The sequence below is a fragment of the Siphateles boraxobius genome, unplaced genomic scaffold (genome assembly GCF_051911475.1).
Source record: "Siphateles boraxobius isolate OS27281-9 unplaced genomic scaffold, OSU_SipBor_1 46, whole genome shotgun sequence".
Lineage (NCBI taxonomy): Eukaryota > Metazoa > Chordata > Actinopteri > Cypriniformes > Leuciscidae > Siphateles > Siphateles boraxobius.
Window position 1 is genome coordinate 6,321,150 of NW_027509097.1, and position 23,808 is coordinate 6,344,957.

The window sequence follows — 23,808 nt, forward strand, 5'->3', positions numbered from 1 at the left end:
TAAGCACAGCAAACCTGGAGCTTTTTTGAAAAAATCACATTTTAATTCGCAATTACAATTAGATTATTTCCCCAAATTGGTCAGCTCTACTTGCAATTCAAATAAGATTTAAGAAATACAAAAAATATTTTTAGTTATTAATGACTGAAATTTCAGTTTGTTTCTCACACAAATCTATTGTATCGTTCCAGAAACCTGAGATATAGTGCATGAGTTAAATGGATCAATTTCATAATTTTTTAGTACTGCTTTTTAGTCCTTTTTGGAGAGTCATCAATATATTGTTTCACTTTATGGAAAAGAGCATTGTGAACGTTATTCCCAATATCTCCATTTGGTTTCTGTGGAAGAAAAACGGTCATACAGAACGTTGAAAGGTATTTTTACTGTAATCTCACTGGAGATTATTCCATTGTGTAGGTGTGTCCTGTTAAGGGTACCATGGAAACGCTCGACCGGGAGGAGCTAGCGATGCGTGTGCGGCTGGCAGAACTGCAGCGGCGCTACAAGGAAAAACAGAGGGAGCTTGCCAAGCTACAGAGAAAACATGACCACCAGTGAGTGAACCACAGACCACTTTCACAAATACACACCCTCCACATTTAAATGCACTCCGCACACCTTTCAAAACCCATTTACACACATGCACGGAGAGATCGAACTCTCTTCGATCCCCCAGCACACGCTCAGTCTCTCTCTAGCTCTTTCTCTGTCCCCTCGCAACGCTCTGCTGAGACCACCCAGTGTGTGCTGAGCCCTCTTTGCATAAGCCTGAGCTGTGCTTAAGTATTTCCTCTAGTCCACTCTCACAATTAGGATGGCTTAGTGTTTCGTTTCATTCAACATCATTAGTGTGAATTAGAGTGATTGACAGGCTGTGTGTGTGCGTGCGTGTTTGTGTGTTTACAGGAAAGAAGAGACCTCACGCAGTCCAGCTCGTAGAGGACCCGGAAGGCCACGCAAGCGCAAGTCCACATCGGCACCCCCTATCCCCACAGATGCCCCTAAAAAAGTCAAGTGAGTGTTTCCCTTTCTACTTGTTTCTTCATGCTTGGTGTTTCCATGTATTTGTGAGGGACACATTTCTAACTTGCAAAGACTTTCCTTGCTAGAAGAAAGGATCATAAATGGGCCAGCTTGTGTTTTAATTTAATTTACTGGTACTTCAAACTATGCTGTTGTAATTCTTTTAATATTTTAGACTTGCGATTTTCTAACGGCAGATGATAAAATGGGTTAAAAAAAACCTTAGACTTAGACCACCCTACATTTTTTCTTTTTCGATAATTCATTGTGTTCATCACAATATGGAAGAAAAGATTTGTCGCTAATCCCGACATAGGCTAACAATCTAGTTATAATTAGCTATATTTAATTGCTATACAAGATGTATAAGTTGTATGTGTGTGTTTAGAATCGTATAATTCTGCAGAGCAGCAAATATAGTGCGATTCTTCTACAGCTCTTTTATATTAATAATGAAAATGCTCTTTCACAGTTTCCAGAGCGAGAGAGTTGAGATTGAATTAGAGCTTTACTGCGACCAGTATTAAGCCTAGCTCAGGAAACAATTCCTTACCTGCAGCCGAACGCTTCACATGCATTAATAACAGTCTAGATAGGAGATGTTTTGAAAGATTATGTTAGTGAACTCATTTTGTATGTGCGTGTGCAATCCGACTCTTTTGAGTGCGTGTATGTAAATAAGTCTAGAAGGCTCCTATCAGTTCATACAAGGCAGACTAAGTGCTTAATCAGTGCAAAGAGCTGTCATTAATCATATTTACAACTTCCATTGATTATCTACAAGTGTTCCGACTCCTTTCTAACCCATGACGCGTCGGCGATATTAATTTGATAAAGCGCGGAGACCAATTGCCTGCGCAAAGTCAGGGCTTTAAGTTATCACTCTGATGGATGAGCGTTCTCTCCTGAGATACACCTATGTTTATGCCGGGCCTTAGACGTTTTGATCAACTCTGTCAAATCAAGTTTACCCTACCTGATTAACAAAACTCCCATTTTATTACTAGCCTGGTTGATTAGCAGCGTGCTAATGAAAAGCAGGAGCTAGAGCGTAATTACACATGCTATACCCAGTGCACATTTGTCCGTGTTGTTAATAAAGCTCCCCTGCCAAATAAAACAAATGACAACTTCCCGCCACTAAAATGTATCCGTGTCGTAAAAAGCTTTTTTTTAGAATCCCTTTAGGGAACGGCAGAGAACAGCCAAGGTTTGACTTTCTCATGATGGTTTATGTCAGTTTGATGGCTGATGGCATGAATTGTTGGGGAATTGAATGGTAACATGCATTGTTGTGTTTGTCAGCATTATTGGATTTGAAGTTATGTGTTGAAATATGTGGGCTTTTTTTTCATTCTGTATGTGGGTCTTTCACTCCTCTCATGCATTTGTGTACTAAAAAGTGTAACAATCCATCTGGCCGAATCTGTTTGAGGTCAAAGGGTCATTTGACAAGGTTAAGGTTGTTGATGGTGCATCATGGGAGCATGGATTGAAGACAGATTTTAGACCAGACCACAGCTAACCCTGTGTACAAATGTGCTTAGTTTCCTTTGATGGACACTTTACCGTCCCATGAGGCCATGGGAATAGGCTTTTTTGACTTGCTTTCCAGGAAAAATATCCTTTAAAAAAAACATAAACAAAATGCTAAAACAAATTTACTTGAGATGCAACACTGCACTGAGGTAAGTACAATATTTTCTTTTTTTTAAATAAATAGTTTTATTCAGCCAGGATTCATTAAATTGATCGAAAAGTGACAGTAAACACATTTGTAACGTTACAAAAGGTTTCTATTTCAAATAAATGCAGTTCTTTTGAACTTGTATCACAGTTTCCACAAAAATGTTAAGCAGAACAACTGTTTTTGTCAATGTTGATAATACATTTCTTGAACTCAAAATCAGCATATTCTGAAGGATCTTGTGACACTGAAGACTGGAGTAGTGGATGCTGATAATTCAGCTTTGTCATCAAAGGAATACATCAGATTTTTAAATAGAAGTTATGGTTGAACTTTATTTGACAGTACGTGTACTTACAGTGTACTTACCTAAGACAGTACTGGTTAATATAAGGTAACTACATGGGTTAAGATTAGGTTAAGGGGTAGGTTCAGGGTTAGTACCTAGTTATTTTCCCAGTTATTGTAATTACTATAATAAGTACATAGTATGTACATGGGGAACAGGACTGTTAAATAAAATTCTATCGAAGTTATTTTAAATTACAATATTTAACAATATTACTGTTTTTACTGTATTGATCAAATAAATGCAGCAAAAACGTTTAAAAAATCTCACAGACCCCAAACGCTTGAACAGTAGTGTACATTAGCCACAAAATATATTCGGACACTTAAAAATGTGTAAATGTTATTGCTTTAGATAACACAATGCCAAAAGAAGGTGATATTTATTTTAATGAGGAGAAAAATAGCATATGTGCACTTTTTAAGCACGTTTGTTGGGTTAAAATTGACAAAACGTACAGTTCAAAATGAAAACAGAACCTATTTGGCCCTTTTGTGGTTGTCAGACGGTTTCCTGCATATGATAAAACAGCAGAGCGCTCTTATGCTGGGATTTATACCTATATATATTCACTTGCCAGAATGATTGAGGGTTTCAATGGTAAATAATAGCAACATTCAGCATCTTTTTCAGAGAGAGAATGCTAGAATTTGATTATTGGACTGTGAAGGGGACCATGGCAGGAACACACAGACACACAGACACACACACACACACACGACCGTTTTCTCCTGCTCTTTTCATTTCTGCTGTCTTCTCCTCTCTCTCTCTCTCTCTCTCTCTCTCTCTCTCTCTCTCTCAGCTTGATGATTGTGTCTTGCTAATCAATGCCCTTCCCTGAATAGCATTACTGTGTAATCCTGACCTCTCTGAGGGGAAGGGGTTTGTAATTAGAGGACTGTGAATTCTCCTACCAGCATACTCGCTCAAGCACACACACTCTCTCAACAGCAGGAATGTGACATGGAGTTGACACAAGGACTAGAGGGGCCTTTCGGGGTCAGGAGGTCAGAAGGTCGCCTTTGGGTGGCGACAGGCTGAGAGGAGTGTGGGGTGTGGGGCTGTCAGCTCTGCTCTTTAATAGACGCCCATGCCACAGTCCTCATCAAGCTGAAGCAACCACACACCAAACCCTGCCTCGGACCAGGTGTCGGGTTACTAATCAGGTTTCCACGGTTACCTGGTCTCCCGGGCCTTGGGGGTTTTGGAGACTCTGCAGCATTTAAATGCAGAAGAAGCGAATCAGAGATGCACACGGCCAGAGAAAGTACCACTCTGCTGCAGACCGAAGCTTTATTCTCTGTTTTGATAAAAAGGGGCCTTTATTAAGGCTCTTAATGACTTTGTAGTTGAGGATCTGTAGATAGATGTACTTGTGCCATGAGGAGGAGAAAGGAAAGTGCACTCAACACTCTCTCTACTCTGTTCAGAGCTGAACTGTTTACTCTTGGTAATGCTTTTGTGCTTTACGATTTTTCCTCCAGTTCCCCTCAGGTCTGTTGTGCTTGTCGAATCTTCTCCCGAAAAACAATAATGAATCTCCAGGTGTGAATTGAAGGGGGTGGTCTGGAATGGGATTGTGGGTAATATGGTAATATGATGTTTTTGGATGAAATGATGGGATGCAGAATTGCAGATGTGGAGAATGGGGTGTAGATGGGGATGTTCACGTCGCATGTGGTGGCAGTCGATAGATGTTAGTGTCCATTGATCCAGCTCCGGTCGGTCGACTGACTCCCTCTGGATTGCTCTCTCTCTCTAACCCTCCCTCTCTGTTCTTTCTTTCATTTCACTACATCAGTTGTACTCATTTGTGTCCACATTGATCTTTGGCTGCTTCTCTTTCTATTTAGTGATGCTTTGGTGTACTTCTGGCTTTTCTGATATTTTTTAGACTTACAAAATTCCATTTGTCTATAGTAGTCCATAATTAGTTTTATTTACACAAATAAGTAATATATTTATTTATATATAAATATAGATATTTAATACATTTATATAAACACTCTACAGTTCAGAATCGTGGAATCAGTACGTTTTTAGCAATGATGCATTGATTTGATCAAAACCGACAGTACATTTGCATTATTTTTGCTTTATTTTCTGCATTTGCTTTATTTTCTGCACACAATTTCAATTTCAAGTAAATGTTGTTCTTTTAAACTTTCTATTCATCAAAGAATTCTGAAAAAATACCACACAATTTTTACAAAAATATTAAGCAGCACAACTGTATTCAACATTGATAATAATAAGAAAAATGATGTGGCTGTTAACACTACTCAAGAGAACCCGGTCTTTATTTCTAAACATATAATACACCCTGAGAAAGTTGCCATCTACAATTTTGCATGGAAAGTTGCATGGTCCATGTTTTTTCCACCCATCTGGTCATGTATCCGTGCCTCTCTGTCTCTGCGGGTATCCTCCCTCCATCTCCAGCTAAAGCAGGGGCTCTTTGTATTGAGGATGAGGGCCGGGGTTTATGTAGTGGGGACACTGATTCTTTCTGACAGCACCGGCCTGAGTAAAGGGCAGACAGCCAGTGTTCAGACAGCTGAAAGGAAGAGTGGAAAACAACGCAGCCCGTGCTGGGCTTGTGTGGTGAAAGTGTATATGAATGTGTGTCTATGTATGTGAAGGTCTTCGTGCATGTGCATATGTATTTTGTGTCATTCCTTTCTGCCTGGTCTTCTTCTAAATGGGTAAATGTATTTATTTTGTTTAGACCCTCGCATATGCATGCCAAAGTAATCTTCTTCATCTTCACGCAGCCTTTTTATTTAGTTATGAGGTGTATGGAAAGCCAAATGCTCCAAAAGCAGGACGAAATTGCGCTATTCAGCTGAACAAATTATTCAGTATTTCATTATTCATTAATCAATTATTATTATATCAATTTTTAATGACCAATTATCCATGTGAGACCCAGTGAGCAGTGCCAGATCAGTTATGCGCAGATCAATTTGGCCAGAGCTGCACTTTTAGTGGGTCACACAAGTAAATGTTCAACCTAGTTGGGATGCTCAGTGCAAATTTGGTCCACTTTTATGCTGCTTTTTGCTCCTCATGTCTAAATTAGGAGAAGTTGCCATGAGCAGTATTTTAAAATGAGGATTTCTGCAGAATAGGGAAATGACACCTTGTGACACTTTGTATAATGAAAAATTAAGGTTTTCAAACTTGCAAATATGCCCCTTAACCCATAAGGTAAAATATGCACTTAAAATTGACCATAAGTTAAGGAAACACAACAACGGCGTTGCACAGAATGGATTAAACATTAAACACAGTAAACAATGAGGCAGTAATTGATTTATGCATGCCGCTGCGCATGCTGGGAAACAGTCCAGCATCCAGCACCGCAGAAATCACGAGGTCAAGTTGGTGATGTGACACCTTGATTAACAAGAAAAATTAAAAATGTCTCTATGTCATGATTCGGGGTCGCTTTGGGAGTAACTGACTATAGCTGTCGCTAGGACACAGAAGGGAGGCTGGATTTCACCAACCACATGCCGACACGGCTTCTGACACTCACCTGCCAATCATCCTGGTGACTGACGGCCCAGCTGATGTCTGTGCCGCCACCCCCCGCCCCGAGCATAGACTAAGGCAGCCTGTGGCGAGTTTGAAGTAGCTGTCTGTTTCTCAGGAGTAAAAATACTGATGCTTACACACTGCAAAACGAGAGGCCGATCGCCGCAGAGCGAGTGTATGAGCCTTATTTCAGTGTAATAGGTCTGCTAGATGGTTGGCTACACACACACACACACACACACACACACTCACTCTCGTTGCCCTCCTGAAGGCCTATGCATTGTACTGCTTTGTGCAGGAACAGATGCATTGATATGGTAATAAGACAGAGAAGGTTTTTTTTATTAATGTAATGCAGGAATTCACAGCCCTGAAACCATTGGCACAGAATGGAAAAGGAGTAAGCAGAGACGGAGAGACCGAGACGAGGGAGAGCGAGGAAAAAAAGAACAAACAAAATTATGAGTGGGAGGTTGCTTTACCAGCACTTCTCTCAGATATTTCTCGGTTTGGCGTCAGATCCCAATTTTTCAAGCGTGCGGCAGGGAACCAAGCCCCTGCCTCTCCATTCATCAAAGCCTGAAAAGAAGGTCATTAGAGAGCCACAGAGAGGGAAGGCAAGCCCTCCGCTCGCCTCTGATCTCTCCTTTTCATCCTTCGTTCTTCTCTCCCCTCATGAATACCTCTCTGTTGTGATGGACAGGTCGGCTGGAGCGGGGGCGGGGCCGGGTGTGCTTACAGTGGAGGACTTGACTGGAGGCGGTCACAGGAAGAGGAAGAAGAGGAGGATGACCAGTAGCCCTTACCACCATCTCACTAGCACACAGGTTCGTAGCTAATCGCTTCTAAACTGCTGTAAATGTCTCCTTAAAGTTTGCTGTCGTCATGATGCTGAACAGTTTTCGTTTTCGTTTGTTTTCTGTCACATGGTTAAATACTTGTTAGAAAGGAAAGACCCATCACTATTTATCATTCAACTAAATGCGAGACAAGACTAATTCACAATAATTCACAATTATTATCTCAGCTGCCAAACATTCTTGGTTGGATGGTGTTTTTTCTTTTTGTTTGTTTGTTTGTTTGTTTGTTTTGTCAGACGGTTAAATACATGTAAGAAAGAAAAATTCAGCATTCAAGTAAATGCAAGAAAACAAGACCAGTAAATATGACAATCATGTCATTGTTGCGAGTAAAATTTGGAACATTCTTAGTGTAAGTAAAATTATTTTTGATTAATTTTTAACTTGAATTTTACACTTAAAACAGTAGAGTGAATTCTTTATTTTTTTTAAATGTCACCTTACACTTTTCTGTTGTCATGACACTCAACACTGTTTTCTGTCAGTTGGTTAGTGTTTTTTGTTCTCTCACACATGGTTAAATACATGTATAAAATGGAAGACCCATCACATTTTGGTATACCAATATCGCAATTAAGTCATCACTGTCAATTAGAGTTTGAATGAGTCAAATGATTTTCAAACTTTTACATAAGAAAAATTATTATTATAACTTTTTTAAAATAAATTGTTTATTGCTTAACACATAATACATCAGTTTATATTTAAAAAATAACATTTAATCATATTAATAAAGATGAAGTGAAAGAGAGAAACATCAATAGTATATTGCTATGCAGTGACCAAAAAATGTAAATATTTAGAGGAGAATCTGTTGAGGAACATCAATACAGTGCTGCCTTGCAAACATTGTACAATTGCAACACAAATATTGACATTGGTTTAATTATTTTCCTCTCTCCTTTTCAGATGAAGGCTCACTGTAGGCCAAGAGGCAGGCCAAGACTGCTCAGCACTAAGTTTAAGCAGAAAGCTTGCTCACAGCTGAAGCAGAAAGCCAAAGTTAAGCGTGGATCGAGACTGGTGAACCTGTTGTGTCACAGAGAGACCAAAACTCAAAGTACTATTGCAGAACATCTGCCCCGAGAGCACAGTGGAAAAGAAGAACACACACATTGCAACAAAACTGGAGAGAACAGTGACACAGGTAAACATTATATATATTTGACGTATGTGACACATGACTTTTAATTGCATTCATATTTAGATTACTGTAGATTATTTAGAAAATTTGAAGTACACTTGCTCTATCCCAGCAGGCAGTATGGCAGCTGTCCACCAGGGATCCGATGGGAAATGGACAATGAGAAGAGGTGTGAGGTCAAAGGCCATCCTGAGCTCCTCACCCCTGCCAACCCGAACTCAGCAGCTGATGTGCGATACGGCTGTGACCGATAGCAAACTAGAAGCTACCGAGAAGGGCATCTCTCCCTCCGACAGCAACACAGGTGAGTTATGGGCCGAGAGAGATGCATCCCAGCATGACGATCAGCGGACCCTCTCATTTCCCTGCTCGACTGTCATGCCGTTAAAAGAAATTAACGATGCCTCCTCAGGCATGCATTAGGCAAAACCCGAGCTGTAATGCTAGCCTGTATCATGCTGCGTTCAGAATGCCACACCTATAGGGAAAAAATGGTACACTCCCTCCACCGCCCCAGTTCCGCTACATCTTTTAGTCTATGCTCCCTGCAAACACCTCTGTAAGTGAACAAAGTGGAGATGAAATCATGGCAGTAATGAACGCTAATGTGAGCTACGCCTGCGGTCGAGCTAGGCGGTGTTGTTGCCGCTCTGTTAATTGCCCTGAAAGTTATCCTTTTCACATTTCACGAGCTTGCGAGAGTGTTGACGAGCGCCTTGTAAGTGACAAGTGTGTCAGCACTGTGTTGACACCCGACACTGCTTGCCACCGTGCCATCTCCGCTCTGTGCGAGACACATAGCCCACAGACGGCATCTGCCAATACATATCTGTGACACCCAAGCATGCGAGTATGACTTTGCTTGCGTACTCTACCGCTCCAAAAAATTGGGAATCACAAAGACATTTGGATGTTTTTGAAAGAAATTCAAATTCAAAAGTCATCAAAAATACAGTACAAAATACAAAAAAACTAAAACAGTGCCGCAGAAAGCATGAGGTGTAACTTTATCTGAATATCTTAATAAATTGACAGCTAGAATGCATATGGTGTCAAAAGTGGTTTCCATCCATGTTATGAACTTGTGAACTTATGTTATGAAATAGAAATAGAAATGGAAGCTGTAGGTATTGGGAAAACAATGTTATTTTAGTCATTTCATTAGCTTTTATTTAGTTTTATTTAAGTTTTTGTGTTAATAATTTTAGCACTTCACATATTTCAGTTATGCAACATTTCAGAAGGCAACATTTCTAATATTTGTTTAAGTTAGTTTTAAACAGTGACAGCTCTGTGGGGAAATCACAGTGCCTCTATTATCAAGTGAAATAAATCTCTTAAAACGTATTCTTACTGAATACAAAATTTTGTGAGTGTAAGTTTCGGTGAATGTTATACATTTTATTTTCACCTATGTGTTTCCATCCAGCAAATTGTGTGCAATATCCCAAAATTCATTAGAAGTTTTGAAGAACAAATTTTTAAATTTATTTTTCATAGTGATTCCAAACTTGGAATGGTAATGAATGTGTGATTGAGTCAGATACTAGGGCAGACACGTGTGGGAAGCAAAGGTCTGGTGGTCAAACCTGTCAGTGACTAGATTTTTCTGACTGCCACAGTTCCTGTGAATGTTGACAGTTACAGTCACAGTTGGCACGCATTTCATGAACTTCATCATTCTTAATATCGAACAAATCATACAGTGAGAGGAATCGTCAGGCTGCATTCATATTCACAATGACCGATTCAGATGCCCGCTGTGAACTGTGGTCCAGTCAAGATGTCAATGCGTTCAATCGATCTATCATTTTCAGAGGAGGAAGATGGCGGCATCTACGACAGCCATGAAGGGGCAGAGGGCTTCAAGAATCTATCATCTAAAGAGCAACTGTCTGGAGTCGGACGTCCTTTACAGTGCTCCAGCATGAAGCTTGAGGCCAATCAGAAAGCCAAGAACAAAACAGAAAGACAGGGATACGGTAAATGTTACATCCTTATTTAATTAGACAGCAGGGATTGACAGACATCACCTTAGTCCACAAACACTCATCTTTCACTGTCACTCTTAAATATCTTTTTTTTTGTCTTTCCTCCAGGGTCTATGAATGTGTCCGTCACTAAAGAAGAGGTGAAGAGAAGGAAGGCCCCCTGTAGGCAAGCCCTGGTTAGTGCTGACCATAACCACTCAGAACTGGGGGAGGAAAGGAGATTGACTGGCTCTAAGTGGAGAGAGGGGTCAAGGGAGAACACCTTTGACCACACTAGGCTTCTCAAGACCTTGCCTACTCCACGAGAAATCACCACCAGGAAGAGTGCAGTGATTTTTGGCAAGGTATCAGCTATGTTTTGTTGGAATTCTTTGGTAAATTAGCTTCAAACAAGCTCTAACAGTGCTAACATATCCCCAACGGCTGTTTCAGAGGAAAAGCTGTTGGTTGGAAGCACTTTCGTCTCAGTATGATGACATCACTTGGAGCAGACGAATCAGAAACAAGCAGGTATGGAACGGTTCCTCTCAGTTTCCATGAAAATTGGATGGCTAAAATGGTCGCTTCCAAAATAAAATGAATACCAGTGACCAGGAATTCAAGGAACTTTTGAGCTCATTTATAAGAGTTGGTGTAATCATACGAGGCTGCAGCGCCACATAGCGAATTAGCCCCTAGTGGCCTAGATCCTTCTGCCTTGCCCTCTTGGCACCCATAAAAAGTCATCCCTCCAAGAAGGATTGTGCAATTCTCGTGTGGTTTGTCCTGTCAGGGGCTCTCGTAAATCTACTCACAATAAAGATAAGATGGGATCCGCCTGCTAATTCACGGCCTGAATCATGCATTGTCTAAATAAACAGTCAATAGTTTTGAAAGGATTTACACCGTAGGTGTCAAGGCTGTCACTGTCGGCACTTTGTGAGGTCATCAGTGAGGCATGCGAGGGGACTTTGCCTGCCTAATCAGAGGGTGGGGAGAATTCCCGCTTTGCTCAAAGAGTGTGATAGAGAACAAAGACACGCATCATTCTTCACCTGGGCCTCGCCCTAGAGACACACTTGTAAAATGAAAACCGAACAGCATTACCCCAAGTGACGAAACCTCCATCACATTAATATATGACAGCTTTTTTGAGCAATGTTAAGTACCAAGGGCTGTGCACAAGATTGGACCTTTTAAGGTGCGAGAGGTTATGATATATTTGTATGGGAGTTTGAATGAATGTTGGAGCCCTGAATCACTCTCTCCGGGGCCATTAGGGGTATGTGAGTATGTGTGTGAGACTCATATGCTGTTTCGTGACTGTTAGCAGGCTAAGGGGCGAGCAGTCAGTCGTTTGCTGGAGAGCTTTGCTGCCGATGAGGGATTCCGGATGGATGACGACAGCAGCTTCTCAGAGGGAGAGGAAGATGAAGAGGAAGAGGAGGAGGAACCAGAGCCGATGGGCAGTGTATTACCGGGTAAGAAATATGCAAACAGATAATGCTGTTATACTCCTGCATGTGGTAAAAGGAGAATGACCTATCACTTTAATTTGTCTTTGTCACAATCAGCCCTGCCCAACTGCATTCTCACCAAAGAAATCCTGAAGGATGGACTGAAAGTGTTAATCTCAAAAGAGGACGAGTTACTGTACGCTGCCTTTGTACATACACTGGACCTGCCTGATATGTAAGACAACAACCCTGTATTTTCAACATAAAAAACATGGATGGATGGATGGATAGTTAGAGAAGGATGGATGGAACGAATGAATGATAAATGTATAGATAGATGGATTGAATGATAGATGTATAGATAGATGAATAGATACATGGATGGATGGATAATTACAGTTCAGAATTTTTGTCTCTTCAGCTATAGTGTTGTCGTTGAGGGAGAGCGTGGAAACAGGCCGAGGATCTACTCTCTGGAGCAGCTGCTTGAGGAAGCGGTGAGACTCTTTAAAAAGCTTCTTCAGGGGACTCATTCCCCCAAAGACTCTCTCCATACAGGCCTAGGACTGAACCAGCCCTTCAGGCCGCTCTCACAGACCCCTGGTTCTCCCCCAGAGCCCCATCAGCTCAAGGCTGGATCCATCCCAGCTCTGACTTTCTCTGCTAAAGCAGTTAGGAACATAGCATCTGGGGTTCTGTGTGTGTGTGTGTTCCGATAAGCAGTTACTTAGCCATGAAGCATGTAAACTGCTATGATCTGTGTGTGAAGGACTCCAAACCAACTTTAGGCATTCTTTTGCATTTGCGTCTTTTATTGCTCATTTCTTATCTCATTGAGCACAAATTCATCAGTAAAGGAACATTTCAGCATCTGGTTGAGATAGAGGAGGGTAGACAACCCTAGGAACTCTTATATCGCTAATATAGCCTGGTTGTTGTTTTTTTAAGCAGTACTCTTAATTTAGCTGCTCTTAATGTGGTCCAGCAGTCCACAACATTCCTGCATATACAGTTTCACTTTGTGACTGTATACACCTGTTCCTTGTTAGTTATGCGCGGCCTCAGGAAGACGTACAGAATAGCGTGTTTTATCCCTTTTTTATTTATTTATCTTATTTAGCAACATCTTTGGGGCTGAACTGCAGGTTGCACTTACACGCATAGTTTATCTAAGCCGACGGGGAAAAAGGGAGCTGATTACACACCGTAAACCAACAGCTCTTTGTCAGCATGCATTCATTTGAATACATTATATGCGTTACTTCTCTCATTCATCTTTCTCAGTATCATGGGCTGGAAAAAAGTGTCTCGCTGCCTAGGGACCGCCTATCGTAAGCTCTACCCACCCGTCCCCAGTCTCCCTCAAAGACATATTAATGAGCATGCTGTATGCAACTCTCAAATTCTGTACAGTACACAAAACATCTGACGATATCTCTTCTTGATACAATCCACAAGCTGCAACACAAAAAGCTCTTGATTGTTCACAAAATGCTAAACAAAGAGAGGAGGTTGTCATTTGTGTCAGTGTTGGATGTTATTGTGCATAGTTGTGGGAGAGATAAAGCTGGAAGAATAGAAAGCTAGAGAGAGCGAGCACTATATTCACACTGAAGGCTAGAACAGTAAAGGCTTTGACATTGAACGCTACACTCTACTCCAACAAATTGGACTCACCCATAAGCCTGCAGCATTGTTCCTGTGTGTATATTTGTGTATCAGCTTTACTGGAACTAGTGTGAAATTAAAAAGCGAACACAGCTCAGGTTTACATAAACATAAGTCAACATGAAAGAATGCGATCCTTAATGCAAACTCACTTTTTTGTTGTTGTTCTGGCTCCATTTTGGTGTATAAATCCCACTCTTCACAATCCAATAAATTATAAAACGGCTAATATCAAGCTGATCAAGCTTAGTTACAATGAAAAAGCTAAATATAAGAAATATATTTATATTTATATATCAAGTGTATTTTCTCTCTTCAGATTGCACCCATGTTTCCTGCACCATTTTCTCTGGACTTGTAGATGGAGTGGGTAATTTCTACACTAAACGAATTGCAAAAATAATGACTAGATTCAAACAGGTTGCCTACGCATTCACCTCTCTGTCATTGGTTGGATAAACAGATAGTCATGCCCCAAAAGTCAGATTTCATGGAGACACTGCTAGCCACTAGCATTGGCCCCCCGTTTCAGTGATACCTCCTCTTTCCTGTGCTGCTTTTAAGACTTCTTATCAGTTGTTTTGCTTCCAACACCATTGCCTGCATAGTGCATATCCTGGCCAAAAACTCCTCGGCTCCCCGTTTGCCTTGTCTGTCAAAAGGGCTGTATCTACAGCAGACCCGTTTGAACTGGTCCTAAAAGAGCCCTCAGTGCATGTGCTCTGTGTAGTGGGAGGGGAGCTGGCAGCCTCACTATAAAGTCATCGATTTAGGCCTTTTTCACCTCTCTGCTCTTTCATTCCATTATTTCAAAGCCATTCAGCGATGCTGATTTTCTCTCTTTTTCTCTCTTTTTATTCTCGTTGAGACCAAAGAGACCAAAATCAACAAACAGCGTTTCTTGAGAAAGGTATACCCATGGTTGTAATTGCCTTAAGGGAAGGCCTCAAAGATATTCATGCTTTTTGCAAAGTAGATGTCTCGTATTCTTCATGTGTGTCTTTTAACTAAATCAACTTGTTATGCTTGATAAGCTGCATGTCTGCCAGATATGTAGGTTAATTTTTAAAGTCATCCATGTGTTTCAGGTTTTAGATGTGCAGCCGGAGACAGTGGAATCTCTGACGGCTGGAACAAGAGTGTGCGCTTACTGGAGTGAACGCTCGCGCTGTTTGTATCCTGGATATGTCCGTAGAGGTGAGATCATTCTCTCTCTCTCTCTCTCTCTCTCTCTCTCTCTCTCTCTCTCTCTCTCTCTCTCTCTCTCTTTCTCACACACACGCGCGCTCGCACACACACACACACACACACAATTTTATACTGTACAAACTGTATATTTAATTCCCCTACACTACACCTACCCATCACAGAAAACTTTATGCATATTTACATTTTCCAAAAACATAATTTAGTATGATTTATAAGCTGATTTCCTGAAAGAAGAAGAAAAAAAAAGGATTTTGGATATTGCCATCTTTGATGTAGATCCACCCCATAATGTAGGGTTTACGGGGACCACACACACACACACACACACACACACACACACACACACACACACACACACACACACACACACACACACACACACGAAGCAAGTCCCCATCTAAAACTCAAAAGCAACCAAGATACTTAAACTATTATGTTTTTCTTTTGTTTTTTAATAAATGAAAGCTGTTTTGTATAGAAGCCCATTTCACAAGTACATTGTACAAATATTGAATATTTGAAATATAGAAGATATATAAGATATAAATTCACATTGTGAAATGTAAATTCATAATTTTCAGATATAATGTAGCAATTCAGAGATAAATGGAACAATTATAAATTCATCAGTTATGATAAATAGTTGCAATTGTAATAGTTTAATGTCACAATTAGGAGAAATACATCTCTGCTGCTAATGCTGAGAGATTATACACTGCAGCTTTAAGGCTCAGATAATCAACTTTATTTTTTAAGAGCTCATGAATGCATGTTTAAATTAGTCTCAAACTTAGAATAAAATTAAAACATTTTTTCATTAGCATTGTTAATAATTTTAGCAATTTACAAATACACAAATACAATCATATGCATTCTGTTTAGAGCTGTACATTTGTGTCTTCCTCAGGAGGTCCAGGTGAAGAACAGAAGGAGGGCAGTGTCATGGTAGAGTTTGACGATGGAGATCGGGGATGGATTTCTCTTTCAAGCATTCGTCTGCTTCCGCCAGGCTACCAAATCCACTGTATGTTTCTGCAGATAAATACATTTCATCTTCAATACAAACAAAGAGTCTCATGTCAACAATTTTAGACAGTGTGCCAAGTTTCCATGCTTGTCATTAAGCCCGTGGCATTGTTGATGTACTGCAGGTGCAGAGCCATCACCGGCCCACCTGGTCTCACCTAGGTGCCGCAGGAGGAAGACCTCCACTCAAGAGAAGATAACTCGGCAGGCTGATGTGTCCTCAGAGCATTCTGCTAACACAGAGCCCAAGAAAAATTTTGTTAAAGCCAAGCCAGGTGCGTGATGACAGCTGCATCATCCACATTCTCATGGCTTTCCAAATTCCACATTGATCGGATTAAAATAATTTTGGGTTACATTACACGTTTTAAAATCAATGCATCATCTAAGACACCCCAGGTGTTACGTTTAACCTGCCACAAAGAGGTAAAACGTGTCGTTTCAAAGAGACGCATTGTTTCTCAATCTGTTTGTCCCTAAGGACATGCTTCACTACCTTTCCTGGTTCTTGTTCCAGGAACTGACGCACCCACCAAATGGTTTATTTATTGTTTGTCAAGAGCCTTAAAAGTATTATCAGATGCAAAGTAGAATCATTCGTATTAATGCGGAAGAAAAAAGCATTTGCCTTCATTAGTTTAAATGACCCTGTGCAATCAACACATCAACACTGATGAAATCAGGGTTCGGTTGACTAATGGAATGAAATCTGTTTAACTGAACAAATGGATGAGGGAAACTAGCATCAAGGTTGAACTCCGCTGAACTATAGAGTCTGACTATAGAGCCCTGAACTACCAGTCCAACAGCTCCAATTCAGCAGATGTTATCAATAGTACAACAAACAACATGGAGTCATAAGATGTTCCGCTGTCAGGTATATTTGTTTACATCTGTTTTCTCTGAGGGGCTGAAGGTAGTATCGTAGCAAGTGGAGCCTGGAAAATGCAAATAAGTTAACATTGATGGCAGGGTTTTTTTCCTACATCCCCATAGCAATACCTTTGTTTATCTTTCTCAACAGGAAGGCCAAAATCTGTCAATGCATCATCAAAGAGCTGTGTGTCTGTGAATGTGACTGGAACCGCTTCCCCTCTTCTTGGCTGGCCAGTTGCCACCATGTCCAGGAGGAAACCCTCCATGGATTTGTTCCAGTTTAACGGGTTAACGAAGAAAGCTCTGAGAGGAAAGGAGTCAGACATGTTCCCCTTACTTAGCTCCACCATGACCACTCCAGCCAAAGGCATCTTCAGCACTCCCTTTGAGGTGGACTCCTTCAGCAGCATTGCTAATGGTTGCACTTCCTTTGGAAATCAGCAGTTGGCAACAGGTCTGCCTCTTAGTCACAAGGGCGTCTCTGGTTTACGGGGTAGAAAGATAGGAGACAGGAAGGAATTTCTCGTCAAACTGGACCATGAAGGGGTAACGTCCCCCAAGACTAAGAATGGAAAAGCATTGTTGCTTCTTGGTAACCCAGAGGTACAAAGAGGTGTACGACTGGAAAAGGGCTTTGGAGCCAAAGGAATAGGAGAACTGACCTCAACAATGGGCTACTCCCAGTCTGTTCTTCTAGTCAAAGATGCCAAAAGGAACAGTTGCCATATTCTCAAAGGTTCATCAGACATGCGTAAGCACCCTCAGGGTCTTGGGCTTAATGAATATGCAGATTATGGGCCAAACTGCCACAGCAACTGCCTAAGCTCCTATTCAGATATGGATGAAGATGAAGACGAGGATGAAGATGTCAGAAGGGCAGACTTGCGCACCACTGGACGCTTTCTGTCTCGCCTTTCTGTTTCGTCGTCGTCCTCAGGTTCCTCCAGCGCATCTAGTTCAGGCTCGTTGTCCAGTTCTAGCATCTGCTCATCTGACAATGACTCGTCCTACAGTTCAGATGAAGAAGAGGCATCACGGCTTCTGCTTCAGGGTTGCCTATCTTCTCATCACACATTGCTTCAACAACAGCAGCATCCTGAACCTCCCACCGCCCCACCACGACATACTTTCGGAGCCAAAACTATAACTATCCCTAATTCAAAGGCTGCAGTCAATAGTAGTACAGGAAAACCTCCAAGGAGAAAGGATATTGCCAACAACTCCTCCTCTGTAGTACAGTCCAAATCTTCCAAAGACTTCCCTAAAAAACAGAAGTTACCATCTTCAGAGGGTCCACCAAACTCATCCTCGTTCATGCCAGGACGGCAGCTGTGGAGGTGGTCTGGGAACCCAACTCAGGTAAATTCCTGTTCTGATGTTTCTGTTTTAATCCCAATCCAAAATGGTTTTAGTTGGGGAAAATTACCCTTAAACTTTACTTTCTTGTCATCAGAGACGGGGTTTGAAAGGAAAAGCCAGAAAGCTCTTCTACAAGGCCATCGTTCGGGGAAAAGACACCGTCCGAGTTGGAGACTGTGCGGTTTTTCTCTCTGCTGGTCGACCCCACCTCCCCTTCATTGGTCGCATTGAGAGTCTATGGGAATCCTGGTCCAGCAACATGGTGGTCAAAGTAAAGTGGTTCTATCACCCTGAGGAGACCAAGCTTGGAAAAAGGCACCGGGATGGGAAGGTACAGTAGTGTCCAGAAGTCTTGTTTGGTTTTGATTGACTTAAGGTAGACTTTGCAGATCTAAAATTTATTTTACCCTCTCTTCGCAGAATGCCCTTTACCAAAGTTCCCATGAGGACGAAAATGACGTCCAAACCATCTCCCATAAGTGCCAGGTGGTAAGCAGAGCTGAATATGAGTGCCTGAGCCATATCAGGAAACCAAACAGCAACAGTCAAGATCTATACTACCTGGCTGGAACTTACGACCCCACCAGTGGCCAGCTGGTGACGGCAGAGGGAGAGTCAATCATCTGCTAACGTTTGAAAATGGCTGAATGCACTACTGAAATCGTGAGATACAAGAAATGGCTGACAATCAGGCCAGTCTCATTCATGATACAAAACTAGCATGATGTGAAAAGTGAGTTTTACCCACAGCCATGGGTTTCTGCAGCCACTTTTATCTCCACTCTTAGAGTAACAGTATATTATCAAATGGATTGTGGGGAGGACAAATCATGGTGATCACTCTATGAAGGCTCCACAGACATGGAATATTTTTGTCTCTATTAATGAAAAAGACACTGGATTTTTTCAGATTAGGAAATTTAGACTGACAGACCTGGATCGGAGGTGAAAAACACTGACTGAATTTTGGATTTGCGGAAAGTACTTTTGGAAAGCTCTTCACTGGTTAATCAAGTCAAACTGATGTCACCAGGACTTTTAAATATCCCAGCAGGACCAAATACACTGTTACTTTGAGCTGTGGTATGATCTGTTTGTTTGTGTTTGAGTGAGAGGAGGTGTGAATGAGAGGGTAATTTTTTGCTTCATGCAAATATGTGAACAACCATGTGTGTATGTAGAGATCAGCCACAAAAAAAAAACCAGGAATGGGTGTTAACCTGGAGATTAGAGGCCTAACTGGTGTTCTAAATTGAATGATGCTCTCACATGTGTACAGTCGAATAACCTCTTTTGACAATACCAGGGATTTTTTATTGTTATTTTCTCATTATTTTTGGCGCTAATGATTATGTCAATATATTAATAAGTCCGTTTATGAGCAAACAAAAAACACAGACAAAAACAAAAGGAATGATTTTTCCAGTCAAGCCATACACTTCTGTACCTCTTGCTTATCTTCTCATTCAGGTGTATAGTTGTACAATTGATTTATTTGATGTGTGTAAATATATAAATATATAAATATATATTAAAAACAACAAATGTAAATATAATATAAATGAAGAGAGAGCTCTATTCCTCTTTATTGCTCTTGATTGTGCTATTTTTTTAAATGAAATATGTTTTTTTGGGAGGTTTGTTTTGGGGACAGGCATGATTTAGGCGACCTTAGTTATTGAATAATTTCGTTACTGTTGTATAGGAGGGAACGGAGGGTTGGGAGACATTCTGATTTTGCTCATGGAGCAAATAGTCGAAACGAAGCAGTCCAGTCAGAGGAAACAGGCTGTCTGTGTACACTTCATTACTATCTTTCATCTTTCTTTTGGAGTTTGATTTTGGCTTTGAAAGAATTGTTTGTTTCTATTGCATTTCATTGTCTTTGTGTGATCTAATTAGTACAATTTAAGCAAAAAGTCAAAAGTGCCAGGTCCATATAGCATATTTGGAGGGTTTTTTTACTGTCCGGAAATTCATTTTATCTGGCCTACAAAATGACAAACCAAAGTATGTCCTTGAAACTACTATACTTCCAACTGCAATAAATATGTAGACTGAATCATAAACAAGGGGCACTTGCAATGATTTTGCCTGATGTACTTTAGATGACTGACAACTAATTTTGCAGATAGCTTTCCAAATGCTTTTGTGTTTGAAAACAGCTGAAATGTTCTTACAATGTTTCAGCAAAGTTGTAGCAAAGTGTTGGCCAAGGACTTTTTTTTTTTTGGTCTGCAAAGTATGGGTATAGACATGCAAACAAAGCGTGAACAGACGCTTCCAGCACTTGAAGCCTCCTGCTGTCCAAGTCACGTGATCATGAAGGACAATCATAACCTGTAAGTGATGGCAGTTTAAAACAGATCTAATCTAAAATATTTCCTCTTGTCACTTTTTTCTTCCTGCTTTGCCAAAAATCGTTCTGTTTGTTTTTTCCATTGTCAATGTTGTACTCTTATTTGTTTAATATGCAAGCCTGTACAGATTGTTCCGTGTTGGAATTGTGAAAAAGGTGACAGATATGCCTTTCAATCCTAAAGGATGACTTACTTTTTTAATGACATTGTTGCTGTTACACTGCAGAAGCTAAAGCTTTAAGAAATCTGATGTGAAAATTAATGTAATGTCACTTTCTGGGTCTATAAAAAATTATAAAAAAGAAAAAGAAAATGATATTTTTGTAAACAAACACTGGATTCAACGCTTGATATGATGGCACTGGCACCAGCGTACCAGGAAGTTGGCCAAGTCTCAAAGGAAATAGAATCATTGTGTAACCTGAATTTGAGACCCACTTGGAACTGATTTTTACGGTGGATGTTCTTTTTGACCTTGTGGCGAATATAACTCTAAGATATTTCCACTGTTAAAACGTTATTTATCTTAATTTTATTGCATTCGTGTTGCATTTAATTAAAAAAAAATCTAAATGGCCTTGCCTCCGTGTGTTTTATTCAAGGTTGTTTGATATTGTGAAAACATTGATTTACCTGAATGTATATGCATATCTTAAATAGTTATAAATTGATGTCTTATTAAATTTACACCAGTAACTTGATACACTAATGGCAAATAATGTTTAAAAATTATGTTTTGAAAAGTCATCCAGAGTATTGACTAATAATCTAATGTTGTTCAGTTTCAGCTGGTTAACTTTGTTTCCTTCATGTGCCATTGGAATTATTGTAACTACGAGTTTCCTTGTTAAAACTGGACATGAACACATTCTAAAGTTGTATACCACTGGGAAGTTCGGGGATAACAATTCCCAAAATGGGTGAGCCATAAACTTTAAACACGGCGGAGCATTCTACAGTTGCTGCTGTGGCTGCTATATTTTTTTCACAACGTCTTGTCATTAAAGTAGTGCATATTTACATGTATGAATAATCATTTAAAGCGTATTATATGTTTTATACCCTGCAAAAATAGCCTCTTTGACCGAAATTCCAGAATTGTCAGCAAACTGACTACCTACATTTTATGGTGAATAAAATATAATTTTGGCTTTAATAAGATTTTCCCAAGCATAAACCTGGTGTCCTTCATGACAACTTCAGAAGTGGGAAGTAGGAAATTTCCTATAGCACGTTAAGGCATCGTAAGGTGATGAACACATGCAGGTCATTTTACTCCAATACCGCTTTGAGAAGGGAAAGATAAAAGGAGGTGGGCAGAGAGAGGACATAGAGAAATAAAGTATGCATACAATGGTATTACAAGTTTGGCAGGATATTCTGCAGGCAATAAAAAAAAAAGCTTGAATTCTAAACAGATTATATTTGAGTGATTATCAGGAATATGAAATATTTCACTCTGATTCACCAGAAAGAAATACAATATTATATTTTGCATAAAGAAAATGAATCCTATTTAACATTGTGGCATTATTTTCATGAAAAATACAAATGAATCAGGTTATTCACACATAATTGTATTTCTTGGTGGAAGGGGGGTGGATTACAACCGGCTTAATGTACTTTTTACAAAATATAAATCATTTTTTTCTTTTGCTTTTGTGGTAAAAATTTTAAAAATGTTTTTTTTAAAGATTTAAAAAAGTCTTGATGATCAGGCTATGGGTTCTTCAGATCAGTATATATTGATTTCTAGACAAATTAAGCCTTTCTGGATTATTTGAAGCACCTATAGATGGTTTTCAAAAGAACCACTTAAAAAGTTTTCATGGCATCAGGCAGTATAACCATTTTGACAGCTTTTTTTTTTGTTTAAAGGTTGTGTAATGTTATTGTATTATGCACACCTTAACACACTGCAGGAAGAATATGGTTTCTGCACACAGTTAAACGTAAAACCGGCGAGGTGACGGGATTAGAAGATTGTTTTGTATTCTGTGTGATTTACATTAATGATAATTCCTTATTTTGAAATTACTTTTTCCTAAGCACATTAATATGAATATAATATCAAAACAAATTCTGTAACAATTCCTTTTTTTCTGCTGTTTCATGTCTAATTGTATTTCCACAAAGTGTTATCTTATGAGTTAAGAAGTCAGCAATAAAAAAAAAACATGCCTAATTTAAAAAAAAATTAATATACACTCAAGTTTGGAATAATAAAGATTTTAAATGTTGTTTAAAAAAACATCTCATTCTCAGCAAGGCTGCTTTTATTTGATCAAAAATACAGTAAAAACAGTAATATTGTGAAATATTTTTGCAATTTAAAAGAATGGATTTGTTAATATATTTTAAAATGTATATATTTTTTCCTGTGCAAAGCTGAATTTTCAGCATCATTTCTCCAGTCTTTAGTGCCACATGATTCGAATCCTTCAGAAATCATTCTAATATGCTGATTTGGTACTAAAGAAACATTTATCAGCGTTGATAAGAATTTTTTCTTCTTAATATTTTTGTGTAAACTGTGATACACGACCATTCAAAAGTTTTAATTAAGTAAGATTCTTTTTTTAAAGGCAGGTAGTGTACATTATTATTATTATTTATTTATTGTGTAATCATTAGGGGTATTTTTTTACCGTCTGGAATCTCTTAACCTTTATTTCCCAGTCAAGGTTTCCCTGTTTTCCATGTCACCTACTGTAGTTGAGAGAGGAAGGTTTGGGATGCTTGTGACTGCATTGGTACTGGAGAGTGAGGCTGACCAGAAGAACCGGGGTTAATGATCTCGCATCAGTCATACCCGGAGCCGGAGGCCCATCATGCATCAGACTCATGTGACCACTGGGGGAGGAATTTTTTACTAGTTTGTACGCTATAAAGGCAGTTTACTTTTACAGAATCTTTTGGGCAACACTGGAGGATTCGATCATGTTCGGCTGCCTGACACGAATACTGACAAAAATAAACAAATACTATGCTTTTGCTAGCTGTATCAGACATAGACAGCTATTCCAGCAACTCACTGAACCTGAAACTTGAAAACCTGAAAGAGCAGAAGGCAGACCATGTCAATGCCACAGTGTGTTTTTCTGAGAGAAGGCAAATATCTACACCTCATAAATGTCCTGCCCGCGGCGTGACCTCTTCTGGCCCGCCTGCTGAGTGGCTCTCAGGAGGACGTGAGGAGAGTGTGTGGAGCGGGTGGGGTGAGCATTCTGAATGAGGTGCTGCTGGTGAGACGGAGAGCGCACACAGACGCCTCCTA

The 23,808-nt window shown here is 40.0% G+C and overlaps 1 protein-coding gene and 1 long non-coding RNA gene across 5 annotated transcripts in view; one reads left to right on the top strand and one right to left on the bottom strand.

The window, feature by feature from the left end:
• The window catches only part of bahcc1b (BAH domain and coiled-coil containing 1b), a 106,649-nt gene extending 85,543 nt beyond the window's left edge, over positions 1–21,106 (top strand). For 2 of the 4 annotated variants that reach the window (XM_077200464.1, XM_077200463.1), the window contains exons 13-29: positions 421–557; positions 910–1,017; positions 7,306–7,429; positions 8,372–8,609; positions 8,719–8,910; positions 10,424–10,588; positions 10,706–10,941; positions 11,030–11,107; positions 11,907–12,057; positions 12,151–12,268; positions 12,455–12,530; positions 14,790–14,898; positions 15,818–15,934; positions 16,062–16,211; positions 16,961–18,171; positions 18,266–18,502; positions 18,592–21,106. In XM_077200464.1, coding sequence (XP_077056579.1) covers positions 421–557; positions 910–1,017; positions 7,306–7,429; positions 8,372–8,609; positions 8,719–8,910; positions 10,424–10,588; positions 10,706–10,941; positions 11,030–11,107; positions 11,907–12,057; positions 12,151–12,268; positions 12,455–12,530; positions 14,790–14,898; positions 15,818–15,934; positions 16,062–16,211; positions 16,961–18,171; positions 18,266–18,502; positions 18,592–18,801 — 3,657 coding nt within the window. In that variant the 3' untranslated portion in view covers positions 18,802–21,106. The remainder of the gene's footprint in view (positions 1–420; positions 558–909; positions 1,018–7,305; positions 7,430–8,371; positions 8,610–8,718; positions 8,911–10,423; positions 10,589–10,705; positions 10,942–11,029; positions 11,108–11,906; positions 12,058–12,150; positions 12,269–12,454; positions 12,531–14,789; positions 14,899–15,817; positions 15,935–16,061; positions 16,212–16,960; positions 18,172–18,265; positions 18,503–18,591) is intronic. The other 2 variants (XM_077200466.1, XM_077200465.1) reach the window with 2 other exon arrangements.
• On the bottom strand, positions 15,828–23,730 carry LOC143709802 (uncharacterized). Its single transcript, XR_013194402.1, has 4 exons — positions 23,657–23,730; positions 23,180–23,384; positions 16,095–16,169; positions 15,828–15,942 (listed from the first exon to the last, which is right to left on the bottom strand). It is a non-coding gene; the product is annotated as an uncharacterized LOC143709802 (long non-coding RNA).
• Between the last annotated feature and the right edge of the window lie 78 nt (positions 23,731–23,808).